This window comes from Colias eurytheme, chromosome 2, assembly GCF_061535395.1.
Source record: "Colias eurytheme isolate Ceu_HAF_F1 chromosome 2, ilColEury1 Martin Lab GWU primary, whole genome shotgun sequence".
NCBI classification, from domain to species: domain Eukaryota; kingdom Metazoa; phylum Arthropoda; class Insecta; order Lepidoptera; family Pieridae; genus Colias; species Colias eurytheme.
Window position 1 is genome coordinate 10,776,693 of NC_142981.1, and position 16,511 is coordinate 10,793,203.

At 33.1% G+C, this 16,511-nt stretch overlaps 1 protein-coding gene across 1 annotated transcript; it reads left to right on the forward strand.

Moving 5' to 3' along the window:
• LOC149910665 (uncharacterized) lies at positions 1-2,984 on the forward strand. Its single transcript, XM_090108293.1, has 4 exons — positions 1-232; positions 608-682; positions 768-1,603; positions 2,133-2,984. Exons 1-4 carry the CDS (start codon positions 166-168, stop codon positions 2,214-2,216), a joined length of 1,062 nt encoding a protein of 353 aa, XP_089964419.1. The 5' UTR covers positions 1-165; the 3' UTR covers positions 2,217-2,984.
• Positions 2,985-16,511: the final 13,527 nt, after the last annotated feature.

The following is a 16,511-nucleotide window of genomic DNA, read 5'->3' on the forward strand; positions in this document are numbered from 1 at the left end:
ATTTCGACAAGTTTTTACAAGTTACTATGCGCGGACGGTGATCATGCACAATAATCAAGCATTACGTAATTTGAAGTCGATGGGATGTGACGGTATTCTATTGTTTACAAACAAATAAACATAATTAGTATTCTGTGATAATTATAATAATATATAAATTTAACCATGGAATATCGGCATAAAGGATTACGAGCTAGAAGAATTCTTAAAATGGTTGAGGGAGGGGAAAGTGGTAAGTATTTTTTTAATTATTACGTAAATTTATAGTATATTATTGAAATAAAAATTTAAAGGGAGGAAATTCGTATACTTACCTGCTTATTTTTTTAAGTTAAATACCGACCTCCTTCGGTATTATGCGTTAATCTAGTGTTTAGTGACCCTCACTGCTAAGCCGGAGGTTGTGGGTTCGATTCCCACCCAAGACAAATCTTTGAGTGATGAGCATGATTATATTTTGTTCTGTGTCCGGGGATCTGGTTGCCATAATAGGTACTTAAAAGCTATTCTTAGTATGGGATTAGATTGCCGTGTGTGATTTATCTGAATATTATTACTTCTTCTTTCTGCTACTACTTACTTTCAATAATTATTTCATTACTTACAGGGTCTGAAGATAATAATGATGTTGAAATGCCTGATATTCTTCCATGTGACGGCATAGCAACGAAAGTTTTAATTGGTACGTAAATACCTGTTCAATCTGTAAAATGTTGTATTTTTTTATATTAATTTAAGTATAATAATAATATCTGTTAATATTTTAGATGTACCGACTACATCTAACGGGGAACAAGGTGACAATGTACAGGAACCATCTTTAGATATATGTGAACTACAAACAGTAAACCTAACTCGTGAAAATTCTACTGAAAATGAAATGCTTTCCAGTTCAGGTGCAGATTATATTGACATTATTAATCATCAGCTTATAAGAACACCAACATCAGTATCAAACCTTTCTTTTATATTGGACAATGTTGATTTTGTTGCTTCACCAGATGGGTATATTATTCATGCCAGTAAAAGTAAATCGAATACGCCGACTCTGTTTGATTGCACAATACAGGAAGATAATACTATTTTAGACTCAGATGATAGAAACCTCGATGAAACATTAGTTCCCATTGAGAATAATTCTGTACATAGCATAATCGACGTAAAACATGCCAATATTGATATAAATAAGACTTTAACGCCTCAAAATAGATCTAATTTAAGCCCCAACGAGATGGTTATAATTATTAATAGCGATAAAAGCCCAAGGCAACAAGGTATAGTGGACAATGAAGATTCTGTAACAATACAAGTATTAGGTACATCTGAATCAGAATCACTCACTACAATTTCTGTATCAGGGTCACTGCCAAGCAGCTCTATTGAACATACTGATGACGACGATAACTCTCTCTCTATCACAAAGAACTTAGCCCGTAAGCGACGCCGAAATGAAGAAGAATGGATAGCCAATAAATCTAAAACTTTAAAAAACTCTGGAAAAGCCTATGTTGGATGTCATTCTAAAAAGCAGTTCCTTGCAAAATCGGTAGGACCTTCTTGTAAATGTAAATTGAAATGTGGTGAAACGTTTTCCTATGATAAAAGGAATGCCATTTTGGAGACATTTTATAAATTAGGTGACCATGAGTTGCAATGGCAATTTATAACTAAATACATTATGTCAGATTCTGTCAAAAAACTTCAAGTTGTTCGAAATAAAAACCGAACTCAAACTATAAGTTATTATTTGCCATTAGAGAATAATAAAGTCCGTGTATGTAAAGTATTTTTCTTAAATACTTTACGAATATCCGAACAAATGGTTTATACTGCTATAGAAAAATACAAAAGTGATTCTGACAAAACTGACTGTAGAGGTAAACATAACAATCGACCACGCAAAATGTTAGTTCCAACAGAAGAGAGCATCATATCACACATAAAATTATTTCCAGTAAAAGAAGCACACTATGTTAGAAAATCTTCCAAAAGAAAGTATTTATGCGAAACTTTGAATATATCAAAAATGTACCGTTTATACACAGATTGGTTCAAGGAACAGACAGGTTATAGTGATATTAAGATGGCTACCAAAAGGCAGTATGAGACTATATTTAATACAAAGTTTAATTATTCTTTTTTTCATCCTAAGAAAGATTTATGTGGTACTTGTACGCTTTATGAACAAGCAGAAGGCGAACATAAGGAATCATTAAAAGATAATTACACAAAACATATACATAATAAAGAAAGAATTCGTGAAATCAAAAATTCGGAAAAGGAAAATCTTAATGCAAACTTCACTCTAGCAATTTTTGATTTAGAAAAGGTTTTAGGCGTACCTCAGTCAGAGGTAGGAATATTCCATTATAAACGGAAGTATCCTGTGTATAACTTCACTGTTTTCGATGCTTCAAGAAAGAAAGGATACTGTTATATGTGGCATTTGCAAATTGCTAAAAGAGGATCTATAGAGATAGGTAGCTGTCTTTATAATTTTATTGAAGAACAATATCATAAACAAATAAATAAAATTTCCTTTTATTCTGATGGTTGCGCAGGACAGAACAAAAATAGATTTGTGTTTGCCCTTTATCTGTTTGCTGCTAATAAGTTCAAACTGGAAATTGTTCATCGTTTCTTTGAATCTGGCCACAGCCAAAACGAAGGTGATTCTATGCATGCATGCGTAGAACGAGCAATGAAAAATAAACAAATTTATACACCTGATCAATTATATGGTATAGTTATGAATGCCAAACAAACTGGAGAAAAATACAAAGTCAAGGAAATGAGACAAGACAATTTTTATGACATAAAATCATTGATTACAGGACAAAATTGGCTAAATGATGCAAAAGGTAACAAAATATACTGGTCAAAGATTAAAGAAATAAAAGTTGCTCATACACATCCACAATCTGTTTACTTTAAATATGATTATGATGACGACTATATTGAAATGAATATAAGATCAACTACAACTAAAAACACAAGAAAACGAAAATCTGCCTCTACCGCAGCAACTTCGTCTATCGCTGATGACGTAACATTGCAGCCAGCTTATAACGGTCCAGTTCCAATTTCTAAAGCTCTACACGAAGACCTGTTGAGTCTTTGTAGGATTAACGCCATACCTCTCCATTATCACAGTTTTTATAATTCGCTGATAAGCACAAATAATACTGAAGCCGTTTTAGGTGAGGATGACTGTGACAGTGAGAGCAATGAAACAGGCTGATTGATTTTTTAGAACTAAGACTGATTAATGTAACAATTGTGATTTTCTTAAATAAAAATTATGTTTATTATACTTACTTCATTGTTTATTTTATTTAACTTTTTAGAATATGTAGATACTGACTGAGTGTAGAAAAGCACCCACGAAGTACCAAGTACCTAGTGGTGTTACAATAATTTATAACCAAAATTCATAAACATTACTGCATATTACGATGAACTCTCTAAGCACATTTATACAAAAACAAAGTCGTTATATAGCTATACGAAAAAAGACACTGGTAGCTTTTACAAGAACAAAATTGTATTAGTTTATTACAATTCCTATTCATTCATGAAAATACTGTAGAAAAACATCGTAATGTAGGGATATAGTTTTCATGATATTACAATTTCACGAGAATAAAATCGTTATGTGCCGTTACTTAGGATACACTTAAATAAAAAATCAGTATTATACATCTTTCGTAATAACTTTAAAAGTATACATTAGATATTTTTTTATTGTAGCTTCTTATTAAGAAAAAAAAATACCGAAAAAAATGATGTATTGTATGTTAATATAGGCCGATTAGTTTATGAGCTAGAACAGAAAAACAGTTTTTTGCTCGTCCTGTAAAATTTACTTTTGTCTATTACGATTTTATTCCCCGGGGGCGTCGAAATGTTCAAAGATACCTCATTTATAAGAAAGAACTTTTGCAAATGTTTTTCAAGTCTCGTAAATAACAACTAAAAGAAGTTCCATATTAATTGCTGTACAGAATTACTGGAAGTTTTTAATGATTCGCCATTATTGCTATCTGTATCTGTGAAGGACGGAAAATATAAAATTTCTGAAATAAGAATGTTAAAATATGTTTTAGTGTAATATTCTCTAAAGTTTTTAATACACTAATTGCTTATTTAAAAATTAATGGCAGAGTCAGTGCAATTTATAGTTAGGATAATAGGATGCCCTTTGTGTATTGCAATACATATAATCTCATTATTTTCGTAAGCACATTTTCTGAGTATTTATTTTAATACCTACTATACAAATTACAAGCAGTGGAACACAGGTAGAGTCGTTTCTACGGCAGTGACAAAACGAAATCCTAGTTCATTAAAAAATAGTCATAAGCTAAATTTTTGTGCATCAGGCTACAAAAAATATATTCAACTTGAACTATCAAATATTTTTGTTCGTATCACTCAGTGCTACAGCGTCAAAGGTAGGTATGTAGGATGGAACACGCGAGCGATGTTCATGACCAAATGAAGTAATATTTCAACCGACATCGATTTTATATCCTACAGTCGCGACGTGCTATCTTGTCATAGTGCGAAGTTGAATAAGTACATACCACATACGGTATGGATGTTATCATTCGCAGATTAATTAATTAGATACAATTTTATAAAAACTAAGACGACATTTATTGTACTACTAGCAGTGCCCTTGAGACTCGCGGAAAACCCGTTAAAGCTTTTTTTTTTAGATTTTTCTGCAATTATACCTACTGTAAAGGTTCATCTAAATCAGTGCAGCAATTTTGACGTTATTGACTATATACATATAGTATATCGATCTATCCAAACGTTAAATCTTTCGCATTTATAAAACACTCAAATCGTGAAACAATATCGTTTTAGAAGGTCGTAAAGTTCAAAAATATAAGGCAACATTACTTTTTAATAAAGCATACAATAGAGACGCTCTTTCACACCTCTTTCAGCTAGAGATTTACATTATCACTACAGAACCGGTGAATGACCACCGGCAACAACAGAAACCAGCGAAGCGTATCCGAAACTACATTTATAAAGTGATAATATATTAAGTTGTTCCCTCAGAGTTGATTTCAAAAGGACGAAGCTAAAAGGTCGGGTCGAATCCCATATCTGTTAAATGCGTGACCCGGCTATGATTTATTATGCAAGAGTCAAACCTTGATTACTTGCACAATTTTCAGAGACAAATTTGAAAGTGAATTTCTGTGATAGTGACTTGGGAAAAGCTTTGAAACAACCCTTATGTTTAGTTCTAAGGTTTCCTGGAGACCCTTGAAGCACTCAGACAGGCTGTATATAAATAACTAGCTTCTGCACAGGACTATTCTTATACCTGTAGGTATACTAGCTTTAAGGGCTTCCCAGTTCTCTCGTGTGAACTTTGCGCTTTCTAAAGCTTCTTATTATACAATTTTACAGCGGTAAATAGCAGCGTGAATTTCAGTTCGAATTCATAATGTTTGAAGGTATACAAGTGAAAACGAGCTATTTTTATTACCATATTTTACCACAACTATTTCTAATAAAAACTGTATCAAAAAAGTAGCCTGTGAGCTAATCTTTACTTTATAAGTTTATAGTATTGTGTATTACAAAAATATTCCAAATTTCATCCAGACTCGATCACCCTATTTTATGTTGAAATAGTAAGAAATTTCTATCAATTTAAAATATTCATCCTTAAAACATTTGCTTTTAGGATATCATGGATATATTTAAGGCTTTTTTTAAAAAAATCTATTGTAACAGCAATAGCAATTTTCTTTAAATTGTACACTAATTGAACATAATATGAACATTATTTAACAAAAACAATCCAACGAACTAAGAATTCTCTACGCCAAAGCATAGCTCACATCTTAAAGCCACTCAAGTTTTGAACTCGACTTTCCTTCCATTTAAATGTTAGAAAGAACTGAAAACTAAAAGGAGAAATGCTTTTGCTCACACTTTGACTTCACTCATGAGGGACTATTGCAATGTCTTGAATGTAGAAATGTATTTCAAAAAGACGTGAGACGAATTTTATTTATCTTATTATTACATGAAAAGTTAGTAGATCCGATAATGTAATTAAATATAATAAAATATACAATGTTTCACGTATTCACCTACATATTCGAGAAAATAAACAAATTTATCTACCGAAATAATTTATCTCGGTCTTGAATAAGATTAACAGTTGATACTGTAAAGAAAAAAAACATTTTTATTTTACCTACTTCAAAATTATAAAAGAAAGGATGGATCAATAAAATTTATGGAGACAAATTATGTATAGTCCGGGATACATCGCCCATTTTTGCAAGTGATTACTATCAAGCTAATTTTTCGTGAGTAGCTTTATTTTGATGAGATGCCCAATAATGTCATGTTCGAAACTCTCGATTGTGGTAGCTTACAGAGGTAACAAGGATAAAAAATTTTAATTTGACGGTTCTCAAATATTTATTACGCAATTTGTAGGACAATATGTCTGTTGAATTATATAAGTATTAAATAAGTGAAAATAAAAAAATAAGTGAAAATAAAAAAATTGTACAGCTGGTTAGTAATCATTTATGATGACTTCGTTATCGATACACATTGGAAAGGGGGACTCTTTGATCAAACCATAGATTTTGTAGGACAAATATTTTTTCGAATAATTTAGATAATTATCTTGAGATTGAACAAAAAAAAAACATTCAGTTAGTAATTAATATTTGAGAACCATCAAATCAAAATATTTTATCCTTGTTTCCTCTGGTAGCTACCACAATCGAGAGTTTTGTACATGAAATTATTGGGCATCTCATCAAAATAAAGCTACTCACGAAAAATTAGCTTGATAGTAATCACTTGCAAAAATGGGCGATGTATCCCGGACTAGTATCTTTGTGTCATAATAAATATTAGCAATAAATTCCTATACTTCAAGAATTATTTTCTATTAGAATTTCTTCTTTGTAATCTCCGATACAAAGTTAGAGGCACTTTTTATCCCTACGACGTATTCCTTGGAAGTTGTACTTTCGGATTATAACTGTTGTCAACGGGTATGGCTTTCAGGCTTGATTAAAACTTTGTCCTTGACTAGCTGTGCCCGATGTTTTTACTCTCCAAATAACGTAGTTTTTCCCGCGTATTTTGCAATATGATATTTTGATGAATCGATTCTATTGGTCGTATGTTAAAGTTTTAAGAAATCTATATTCCCTTTTTTTATTCGATTAAAACCTAAGATTAGTAAGTTCAAGGAAAGCCCATTAGTTATATTTTATTGTTTTAATACAGATTATTATATTTACTTATAGATATAGTTGAAACACTCATTGCCTACATTCAATTAAATTGTGCGCTATTATAACGTTTAGACGTCACAATACGAAGTCATTAATTTGCCAAATTACTTAGCATAAGGGTGACAAATCAACATCGAGCTATGCTGCGCTGTACTGCGCTGTGCTGTGTTTGGTCAACTCGCTCGTCTAATATTTTAATGAGGATACAAACAAACCATGCTGTGCTGCGCTGTGTGAGGCTACGCTCTGTTTAAAAACGCAGCAGTCTCAAGCGAGGCGCGCTACCCGCCATGCTGAGCCGCGCTGTGCCGAACTGTGCTATGTTTTTATAGAGCTCTGCCATGCTGCGCTGTGTCGAGCTTATCACTACATAGTATAAAACAAAGTCGCTTTCTCTGTCCCTATGACCCTATGTCCCTTTGTACGCTTAAATCTTTGAAACTACGCAACGGATTTTGATGCAGTTTTTTTTAGGGTTCCGTACCTCAAAAGGAAAAAACGGAACCGTCTGTCCGTCCGTCCGTCTGTCAAGACCCTTTTTCTCAGGAACGCGTGGAGGTATGAAGCTGAAATTTATATCAATTACTCAGGAGTCAGGTCTACTGTCCCTTGAAGCTGTGAAAAAATCAAACTTCTAAGCCAACGCAATCAAAAGATACAGCCGTTTATGCCGCAAATTTTCGACACTTGCAAGGGAATCAAAACCTACAGGGTGCTTCCCGTGAACTCAGAATCTTGAAATTTGGTACGAAGCAACGTCTTATAGCATAGATAAAGGAAAAATTACGAAAACCATAAATTTTTAGTTACATCACATAATATATTTTTTTTTAATAATTTTAAACTTATTTGTACGGAACCCTCGGTGCGCGAGTGCGACTCGCACTTGGCCGGTTATTTATTAATAGATAGTGATTCAAGAGGAAGGTTTATATGTATAATAACATCCATTAAATAGTGGAGAAGTACTGTTATTTTTGAGGTTTCTAATGTGATGTCGTAAAAATTACATTTATTCCGCTTACATTGCAAACGCAGGCTGAACCCTACGAGTTTTATCAAAATAATGTACTAAGTATTTATACACATTGAAAAGACTACAGAAAAGTCCGCGATGGTATATGTCTATCTCTTATGGATAACCCACAATAACTTATTTTTGTCATTTACTTTTTACGACAAATAATGGCTAATTTTCGAAGCGATTTTAACCAATACAGCATTAATCCTTAACCAATTAAATACCTTGAATACATTGTTCATTTAATATAGATCTATATGGCCCTTTACACCGTATGATTTAAGTGAATATTTTCGAAGATATTACAGATTTAAAAATTGCGGGACGTAGCGTTTGCGGCGGTACCGGCCGGCCGCCCGGCTAAACTAAACTAAACTAAAAAAAATGTTGTGTGGTTTTATGAAACCACGGTAAAAGTGAAACTGTTCGAACGGTTCCGAACACTGCTTTGTGTAGCGCATGTCGCGTGACGGTGGGCTGCCGAGTAGGTATACCTACTCGGCAGCCGCGATACACGCGACATGTAAGGAAGGAACAAAAAACAAACAAGGAACAAGCAAGGAACTCGACTTCACAGGATTTACCTGCATAAAAATAATTACGAAAATGTGTTACGTCGGTCTCACAGACCGACGCGCGAGTATAGGAAGGTTAAAAAACGTAGCTTAAGAAACAAAGCACAGCACAGCGCAGTACAGCGCAGCATCGTTTAATTGTTAAAAAAACGTAGCTTAAGAAACACAGCACAGCAATGCGCAGTACAGCGCAGCATAGCTCGATGTTGATTTGTCACCCTAACAGAAAAATAAAATCTCTGTATTTATTAACATATATTTTAACAGCTTTTTATCAAATAGAATCATGCCCAGTAATGTTATTACATTCCCAATAAAGGCTGAAGCTTTAATAATAAATCAAATAAGGTTACGTATCCATCAGATAGGATATCAATGGGATTTCGTCCCGTATTAATTAGCTGATGCAAGATACGGACCTTCGCTTTCTTCTATTGAACCACGAAATGTTTAAGATCAAGGGTAATTACCCTTCGATCTTTTAACCTAATATATTATGTTAAATCTTTCCCTTGCGATTTTACCCGCGGAAAATATAATTAGGAAAACCTTTTATCATCTTTTTCTCCTTTTATTTAAGTATTTATTTATACTTAATAGTGCAACAGTCTAAAATAAAAGTAAATCAAAACCATTCAAAATGTACAAATGGCGGCCTTATGGCTAAAAGCCATCTCTGCCATGCAACCTTCTAGCATATGTTTAACACTGGAACTAATTAAAAGTTATAAATTTCAACCAAATCGGTGTTTCAATTAAGAAAAAGCCACAGGCGTTTGTTTAAAATCATGTTTGTTCAAATTCTTGCAATTATGGGTATTACTGATGATTAGAAAAATGCACAATTAAACTTGAGAGCATCAAAATATTTTGTTTTATTTTTTACGTTTTTATTGAGTAACCTACTTAATATTTTTTGACAAGCGGATAGTCAAAACTATATCTTTATTACCATACATACAATCCTATATTAAGAAAAATAATTATTATAACACTTTTATTATTGCCAGAACTACATTGTACTTACCTCACAACAAAAATGTTTCATTCAATTCCGAGGTCTCACACACTATTCTTAATTGGGGACAAAACAGTGACATCTGATGGCCCTCATGTCCCCGGTTCGTTAGAAGGAATGAATGTTGGTCCCACTATAGCACGCTTCACGAAAACATAATAAAAGAGTGTTAGTTTTGTTTTGGCGAACAGAATTAGAATAACGAAGTTTATTATCATTCATTTTGCTTGTACAAAAACTATTTTTAATATTATAATTCATTACCTATGGTTAAAAACTTCTAAAGTGAGTTGTTTTTGCGACAATTATTTGTATGATGAAAACAATTATTATAGTGAAGTGAATATATCATATTAATTAAATTTTTTGAATTGTTAACCTGATTTCATACTTTACACAATAAATTATATAAAAAGAACAGTACAAAAATCGCAATCCCTCTATTTAAATTTCCCAGGATTAAAAGGCACGTTAAATTACCCGCGAACGGCATTTCAAAACATGTAGCTTTAAATAAAAGCTCTTGTGTTAAAATTTTTTAAATCACCTTTCATATTGTCTAAATATAAAGGATTTGTACGGTTTGGGAATAAAAATTCGCGTAAAATAGTACAGTCTAGTGTTTGTTGTGAAAAAAACATAGGTTGATTTTTGCGTGTAGTTTTTTCTTTCGTGACGTTTTAAATATTAATGTTAGCAACTAGTCATTATAAAATTATGAATCATTAAACCTTTGTTCTATATATTTCACGGCCGTTGCTTATATATCACTGAGTAAGAAGAAAAAGAAAAATAAGAAAAATATCCTTAATTCAAGAGTACCAGTAAATATTACATTGCCACGATTGTCGCGGAAAGCACAGACAGCTTACTATAGTAAAAGCGATAGGTAAGTATAAAACATGCAATGCATCTGCCCCTTACCCCATTAGGGGCAGGGGATTGTGGAAAATCCAGTTTAAACCAATTTACGTCACACGCTCGACCAATCATCGGATGATGCAAATAACAAAGAGCAACATTCCTGGAACGGAAGAATTTTTGTGGTTTTATAGATACTCTTTCCTCGTCAAATTTGTGACAACTGACATATTTCTGTTTATTGCAATAAAATATGATTCACCCAAAAGTATTAAACAAACACTAAATACTGGCGTTTGAAAAAAAAAAGGTTATCCTATGTAATATAACCCGATACTGAGGGCTACATATTACGTTATATAATAAACTAGCGGTCCGCCCCGGCTTCGCCCGTGGTACATGTTTACGTTTTCTCTACATAAGAACCATCCTCGTACTTCAAGGAATATAATAAAAAAAGAATTATCGAAATCGGTTCAGCCGTTCTCGAGTTATGCGCTTACCAACACATTTTACGATTCATCTTATATATAAAATTCTCGTGTCACAATGTTAGTCTGCATACTCCTCCGAAACGGGTGGACCGATTCTCATGAAATTTTCTGTGCATATCGGGTAAGTCTGAGAATCGGCCAACATCTATTTTTCATATGTACCACGGGCGAAGCCGGGGCGGGCCGCTAGTTTTTATATATAAGATTCTCGTGTCACAATGTTAGTCTGCATACTCCTCCGAAACGGGTGGACCGATTCTCATGAAATTTTCTGTGCATATCGGGTAAGTCTGAGAATCGGCCAACATCTATTTTTCATAGGTATGTACCACGGGCGAAGCCGGGGCGGACCGCTAGTCTTAAGGATTAAATTTCGTGTCACAATGTTAGTCTGCATACTCCTCCGAAACGGGTGGACCGATTCTCATGAAATTTTCTGTGCATATCGGGTAAGTCTGAGAATCGGCCAACATCTATTTTTCATAATATGTACCACGGGCGAAGCCGGGGCGGGCCGCTAGTTTTTATATATAAGATAATAATCCTTATCAATATATTGTTGTCTAAAAGTACATGTAATTAACCGAATGACCGAGTTTAATGACTTCTTTGTTTACTTTTGCTTTTGTTCTGCAAATAGGTCGTTAACTTTATTACCTTGCCTAATATAACAAAACTGTAATATGCATTTATACCCTTACCTAATAATATAGCAAAACGTTTTTGCCCGCGTCTAGAAATAATATGCATAAGCTCAATTAAGAAGCTTCAAATTATAAAGAAACTATCCTCTCAGTTATCAAAATGAAACCCTCAACCGGTGTTTGTGCGGTCACCATCAAATCAAATTTTAATAGTCAACTGCTTACGTAAATAGATTTTGCGTAAGAAGTCAACTAGATGAGCTAAGGATTTCGCAAAGTAAAAGAACATGAACCTTTACCTCATTATTTACAGGTTTTCGAATGGATGCCTATTCTAATTAATATTTTTATTCACAACTAGCGGTCCGCCCCGGCTTCGCCCGTGGTACATATTTACGTTTTCTCTACATAAGAACCATCCTCGTACTTCAAGGAATATAACAAAAAAAGAATTATCGAAATCGGTTCAGCCGTTCTCGAGTTATGCGCTTACCAACACATTTTGCGATTCATTTTTATATTTATAAAAAGAAGAAGAAGAAGAAGAAGATTTGATTGCATAAAGCTGTTAATATGTAGTTGTTTACGTTTGTGTTATCATATTATTAAGAAAATGAAAATGTAATAGGTACTTAATATGTAATACGTTTCAGTACTTCTAATCTATCACCCAAAAACACATGGAAAATTAAAAATAATTTGGAAAATCCAAAAGTGCACGCCTCATAATTTTTTTTTAATAAATATTTATTAATTACTAGCGGTCCGCCCCGGCTTCGCCCGTGGTATATATTTACGTTTTCTCTACATAAAAACCATCCTCGTACTTCAAGGAATATAGTAAAAAAAGAATTATCGAAATCGGTTCAGCCGTTCTCGAGTTATGCGCTTACCAACACATTTTGCGATTCATTTTTATATATAAGACTAGCCGTCCGCCCCGGCTTCGCCCGTGGTACATGTTTACGTTTTCTCTACATAAAAACCATCCTCGTACTTCAAGGAATATAGTAAAAAAAGAATTATCGAAATCGGTTCAGCCGTTCTCGAGTTATGCGCTTACCAACACATTTTGCGATTCATTTTTATATATAAGACTAGCCGTCCGCCCCGGCTTCGCCCGTGGTACATGTTTACGTTTTCTCTACATAAAAACCATCCTCGTACTTCAAGGAATATAATAAAAAAAGAATTATCGAAATCGGTTCAGCCGTTCTCGAGTTATGCGCTTACCAACACATTTTGCGATTCATTTTTATATATAAGATTATTTTTGTTTATTTAATAACAATTAAACCACATCGAATCAGACCCTGAAAAATGAAAGGGTTCTATTCCTGAGCATACTCAAGCGTAAGAGAAAAAAAAAGACTCGATTAGTAAAGTATTTCGGTCGCTATCGTGTTAACAAGAAAAAGGATCCGCACATACAGACACACGGACGTCCAAGACAGAACTTTTTTAAACTGTTTTTTAACTAGTTTAAATAACAAAAATGACATCAAAAATATCATGAACGTTAAAAATAGTGTTTTTTCTTAATATGTGTGTGTATGTATTATCTTACAAGTGCAATGTATGATACATAAAGACATTTTAAGTTTGAAAAATCAGATGTTTTGCGCGAAGTGACAGTAGTACCCACCTCAACGCTTCGCTTATGAGGCGTGCAATATTACTTAGCTTTACTAGAAATAAAGACTAATTTTACATATCATGTCTCTGTTTTAAAAGCTCTATGGTTTTAAATTACTCATTTAATTATTAGATATTTACTTCTGTAGAAAATTTGTATATCTAGATAACAGTATAAAGTCCTATCCAGTAAATATAGGATCAATGTTCTTTGAACTGTTGTCCACGACTATACCTTCATTACGCTGACAGTTTGCGAATTCCTCGTCCATTGGCCACATGCATATTAATGATTCGTGATGGACATTACGGGAATGGAGTAAAGTTTTTGGAGATATAATTGGCAGAAATTCCGTTTCTCTTTTTTCTTGTTACAATTTCGTTTGATTCGTGAAATCTTTACTGCTGTAATTGTTACTGTAGTACCTAATAAGTTTCAGAAAGAAATTAGCAGCATTACTTACTTCTGAAGAGACTTTGGATACCTTGGATTCCCAATTGGATTTTCTGTGTGTATTTATACTTTTAACACATTTTATCAAGTTATAGTAGCATTTTCTTTACTTTTCGGTGGTAGCTAAGTATATTTTTGATTTAACTAAATATGCTGAAAAGAATTAATAAGTCGTATATTTTAATTGATAGATATAAATATCTTTGAATATTAATATTCGTATTCGTCTCCTTAAACTTTATAATTACTACATAATCCTTCCTTCTAATATTATAATTAATGTGAAAGTTTGTATGGAATATGGATGTATGTGTATGTGTAGGTGTGTATGTTTGTTACTCTTTAACGCAAATACCTACTACTGAACCGATTACAATGATATTTAGCACACATATAGAGGGTTACTTGGATTAACACATAGGATAGGTTTTATCCTGAAAATCCCACGGAACGGGAACTATACGGGTTTTTCTTTGAAAACGCGGGCGAAGCCGCGGGTTGGTAGCTAGTATATTATAATCCTTTAATAATCTCTTATCACAAATTAATCCCTTACATTACGTTTTAATACTCATGATCGATTATTTCAATCTAACCGTCCAAATGAATTTCCACCCAAATACCGTTCAGAATTGGGGTACGAATTACCTCGTACGTGATAACGTGATAACATGATAACGTGACAACGTGACACCGTGACAGCGTGACAACGTGACGACATAAAGGGATATCGTCCTGTTCACGTACAATATTGATGCGTGAATATATTGCATGAATTTGTTTGTTTATTCGATGATTTATCACTAACTGGCACAGACAAACCGTGATGTGTTTTTTCCATTGTGGGAAAGTGATGGCGCTAGACCTATATAGCTCTGTTTTTTTTTACACACATTGAAATTAATACTGCTTTTAGACATCATGGTGACCCTAGGAGTAAAGTTGAAAACGTTGAATTTTTTGTTTACTTTCTGTCGATGGATGGATCGTTATTCTGATAGCCGATCACCATAAAATTTTATTGTTATTGTTATTGGTAGCTGTAGTAAATTCGATACGATGAAAAAATTAAGATTTTGACGAATGTATCGTCTAGTCGTAAAATAACAAACGGACATAATACAAGTACATATAGGAAATATAATTAACATATTAATTCGAAGAACTTTTTATAGTCAAGGCGATATCGTCTTATTTTGTTACAAGTTACGAAATTACGCTTAATAACCCCCTGCCCCCCTAGACAAGTGGCTTTCTATTAGCGTAAAGTTCAATAGAATAGATTATGAATGTATGAAATTGACGTAATCAATCGTCAACGTCGTCGTAATCAAACGTCAATCTCATACGTTCATAATCTATTCTATTGAACTTTACGCTAATAGAAAGCCACTTGTCTAGGGGGGCTGGTCTCCCAAGAGAAAGGTCTGCGTGCTGTGGCGGTCTCCTACAGATTCAATTAAGCATTGTATAGTATGAGAAAGTGACATTCTTTGCCAAAGATAACCCAGGACGTCTTATTCATAACACAAACACACTGTACTAAAAAACATCTTCACCTACTTATATCTACTTATATCTTCCTCATTTTTAACCGAGCAATAAGTTGCTCAAAATCATTAAAATTCCAATATGTTCACAAAAGAATGCGTTATAAACACAAACTATTTACCCCTTCTGTTTATTAATAAACCACTTCTCCGACGATCTTGAAGCAAAACAATTTCAGCTTCAAATTAGTTTCCGAGAACTAATAGAGCTTTAATTAAAGAGAATTGATTGAATTACAACACGTGGTTCACATGAATGTGGATAACTAGTCGAACTTTCTGGAATCGCTGCGCGGAATTTACAGTTTTAATGTTGGCTGCTAGTTGAGAGCTATTGCAAATTTACCTTATAATGCTAATCATATACTGCAATTGTCTGGACTCTAGTTGATAGTTGAAATGTAGAGTTATAAGTGATTTAATTTATTTATTCCATTTTATTAAAAAAATACATAAAATGCCTTGATAGTTCAAGTGTAGAGTTATTAGTGGGCACATTTTATTAAAAAAATACAAAAAAAAAGCCTTGATAGTTAAATGTAGAGTTATAAGTGGGCACATTTTATTAAAAAAATACATAAAAATGCCTTAATGGCCTTAACACAATATGTGGTTATTGAAATAGCTGAATATTTGATGAGGACTCTTAAAATTTTCCTTCACAATATCTTTCAGCTAACATAAATAACGGAACAATTATGATCTATATGTACTTTCACCACCAAAACAAGAAACATTAAAATATTATATTACAAATACGTTTTGCATTACAAACTCTCAACTTAATAATTGGTCTTAAAAAGTTACTAATAACGAAGGGCATAAAATACGCTAATGAAGATTTTAGAAAATTTTCGGCTTCCAAACAATTTATTGGAGAAAAGTTTTAATAAATATTAATTATCTTAATGAATGCTTCTTACCGTTCTTCGGTCTTTTTATTAATCTCTCGAAATTCGTT